A 3,274-nucleotide genomic window follows, 5' to 3' on the forward strand; every position below is an offset into this window, starting at 1 on the left:
CTCCCTTTTTTCCTTCTTTGTAGTAGAAAATATGGGTCAAAATAACTCCTTACCGAATTGTTTTTTTGGGTAGAGTATAACTGGTTTTCGTATTGTCTGAAATATCTACTTTATCTTATTCCTTGTTCAATCTTTTTCTGAGAGGTGTGATCTACTAACTCGTGGCCACACTACCTCTCCAAATGGCATTAGACTTCTTTGACTAGAGATTTGAACTATTATGAAATCGAATTAGCCTTAGTTTGATAAACAAACCTGCTCCACTCGCATCACCCGGCTTCGGTTTACCGTCACTTAATGGCATGAGAGTTCAAAATGCGAAGGAAATAATGTAGAGAACAATCAATTATGCCTTACCCATAGACTGACGCCGTCCCTCTAGTGGTTTATGATGCATGCATACGACGAGTTCTTGTGGATTACGAAAACCGTAGAAAATTCCTCTGTTGCCTGATACGGGGGTTTTGGTCATTAATTTGAGATAGGCATAATTTAAACAAGAAAACTAGCAGAGGTATGACGTGAAGGCATTTAGAAGGGAGAGGGAGGGAAGAAGAAATATTTTGGCCAAATAAAAATAGGCAATTGATAGTGTCTAAGTTTGTCAGGCGACTTTCCTCATTCATATATCCTGTTGAGCTATCCATGCCATCCAGTAGGCGACACCAGTGCCTGGCTTGCAGCGAAGATAAAGACAAATCCGTCAGTCATTCACTGAAGAACTGTAGGCAGAATGTGTCTATCAGGAGTACAAATGAGAGGGAAAGCTGGTGGACGAAGAAAGATCCAAGACTTCGGCAACCATGAGCACTCATGGCAGATGCAGCGTGCAATAAGTAGATCTCATTACGACAGCTGCCGTGCATGAGGTTGCCTAGTCCAACCCAACTCAGCCCAGTTCACGCAGTGACCAGTGCATTGAGTGCATGCATGACAACCCGCTAAGGCCAAGCCAAATTTCTTGGCAGAGAGGCATAATGCTTAAAGCCACGGACGTCAGCTCAGATCTACAAAAGCCTTCAAGCACAGAAAGACATGGTGATAGAATGCTCATCAAGTGCACATATCTGGAGAAGAACAACGTAGAAGGATAAATGCATTATTCATTATCACAGTAGCCTTGAGGCTTGTGAGAGGTGAAAATTTATTTACAAATAATTTCTGAAGAAGTGGGGAACGTGGAGGCGGAAGGGATGAGAGGGAAAAGGAGGCCAGGGGAGAGGGATTACCAAGGCATAAGAAAGCTACAGAAGCAAAAGAGCATAGCGTTCGATTGTCTGACTAGACGGTAAGGACTTTCTGAATGAACTTTTGGGCTAGCTTCAGCTCCTCCTCATTGCATGTGTGCCCCAAATCGGAAATTTTGTGCAATTCGGCAGAGGTGAAGTGTAAATTTCGCAGAAATGCGTTAGTCTTACTACCGATGGCGTAGGGCACAAGAGAATCGGCTGCTCCATGAAATTGGAGGATGGGGAGACTGCTCTCCGCATGGATTTGCTGAAAGAAAGAAGAGAATGAGAGGCAAATGCTAGTTTCGCTTTGAATCATTTAACACATCGCCGCTTGCTTACTCTCAAGGCGTCAGCTCAGCAATTTTGATTTGGAAAGTTTCGGCATAATTTGTGTTTCCCATTGTGGAGATATGGCCCCAAGGCGCAGGGTTTTGCAATGACAAATGATAGTCATTAATCACATTAGTCAGTCAATTAGAACTGTTTGAAGAGAGAAAGCAGGATTTGATGCGCCGGTTCTTTGTTCAACTCAGTTTTGTTAAAGAAGCCACTTAGGGGCTCCGCCACTGTACCCTTAACGGGAGGCCCAAGATCGAGTACATACCGGTAGCCTCAAGCCCTACTGTAGGTCGACAGTTCTTATTCTGTCCCAGTGGCATGCCTCCTTTTGTCTTCAGGGAAGTCTCAGGGAGCTACATTAGTGGTAGCAGGAAGCTAACCCGATCTCAAAGGATATACATCCATATCTTTACTACTGAGTGATAAACCTCAGCGGAGCGGAAGAAGTGTGTGCTACCGATAGGAGAATTGGCGGCAACCCCAAACCGAAGAGCTGAAAATAACGTCTACTTTCGGCAACTACCACATTCCCGAGGTCTACATAAACTCTATTAACAGTTGAAGCAATATTAGCCGCGAACCATCTGGAAAAGTACGTTACAGACCCATCTACCGTTCCTGTATGGAAATTCCAATTAAGTGAACAAGCGCTACCTACTCCACTTCCCTGCTAGGTCGATAGAGCCAAGATGGACAAGGCTGAGTAACTTTGAAATGGGAGCGACGTAGCAAGAAGAAATGGGCGCGAAACCCTATCCTCACAGAGCAATGTCAAATAAGGTTCTTTGTTATGTAACTCTCCTTTTAGGTCAGCGCTTTTACCATTAGCTACATACATGCGTGATGAATAGCATGTTCCCTCGTCCCGCCAATAGAGTTCCCACACAGGACAAAGCCCCAGATCCAACGTAATTGTCAAGAAGGGCCTGTGCCAATAAAATCAAACATCGTCCCAGTTACATGGAAATCCTACTGGATCTGGCACGGTTGACTCGTGGATATTTCCCTTACAGCGTCGATTACGTTGTGATGGCCAACAGAAACACTAGAGACGACGCTCAAAAGAGAAGAGGGGCTATGTAGTGCGTTGATTGTTTGTTTCACCCTCAGTTTTAGAACTATGGCCAATTAGGTACTCCGCCATTGTGCCTCAGTTGGATAGGCTGGCCTCCAGGTCATGGCAGTAGTCCCAAGCCCTACTGTATGTTGACAGTTCATAGTCTGCTCAACGAATCAGCCTCATTTTGTCTTCATAGAGGTCTCAAAGCATGGGAGAGGGCTACAAGTTGATACAAATTTGCCAGGCGTTGGTAAGAATGAAATGTTCGACTTCCGTATGTACCGTAAGGTTCAAGAACTCGAGCATGAGGCACCATTATCACCAGCTTACAAGGTGTTGTAAAAGCGAGTAGAAAATCATAAAAATCTTACAAAGGGAGCCAATTTGTTTAAAGAGCACTGAACGCCACGGCACCTGTAAGTTTATCTTCCAAGAAATAAAAACCCTAGTTGCAGTAACCTCACTTTTATTACCCAAATCACAATTTAGATAACATTACTAGCAGAAAGCGGTACCATTCAACAGTCCAAATCAATCCATGGGCCCAAATTCAGATATCACATTTAATGATGGCAAACTCTGGAGAAAATCGTACTTCAAAATACCTAACATAAGTGCCCGGAATTACGCAGTGTTCCACCGT

At 44.0% G+C, this 3,274-nt stretch overlaps 1 protein-coding gene across 1 annotated transcript in view; it reads right to left on the bottom strand. All coding sequences in view use genetic code 11, as the record gives it.

Annotated features, from left to right (window-relative positions):
* Positions 1–622: 622 nt before the first annotated feature.
* Positions 623–3,274, bottom strand: part of EGR_09770 (Acyl-protein thioesterase) — a gene marked incomplete at both ends in the record, with an annotated part of 11,421 nt that continues 8,769 nt past the window's right edge. The window contains 2 exons of the mRNA XM_024499019.1: positions 623–676; positions 1,297–1,497. Coding sequence (XP_024346560.1) covers positions 623–676; positions 1,297–1,497 — 255 coding nt within the window. The remainder of the gene's footprint in view (positions 677–1,296; positions 1,498–3,274) is intronic.

Source organism: Echinococcus granulosus, assembly GCF_000524195.1.
Source record: "Echinococcus granulosus chromosome Unknown EG_S00166, whole genome shotgun sequence".
Classification (NCBI taxonomy): domain Eukaryota; kingdom Metazoa; phylum Platyhelminthes; class Cestoda; order Cyclophyllidea; family Taeniidae; genus Echinococcus; species Echinococcus granulosus.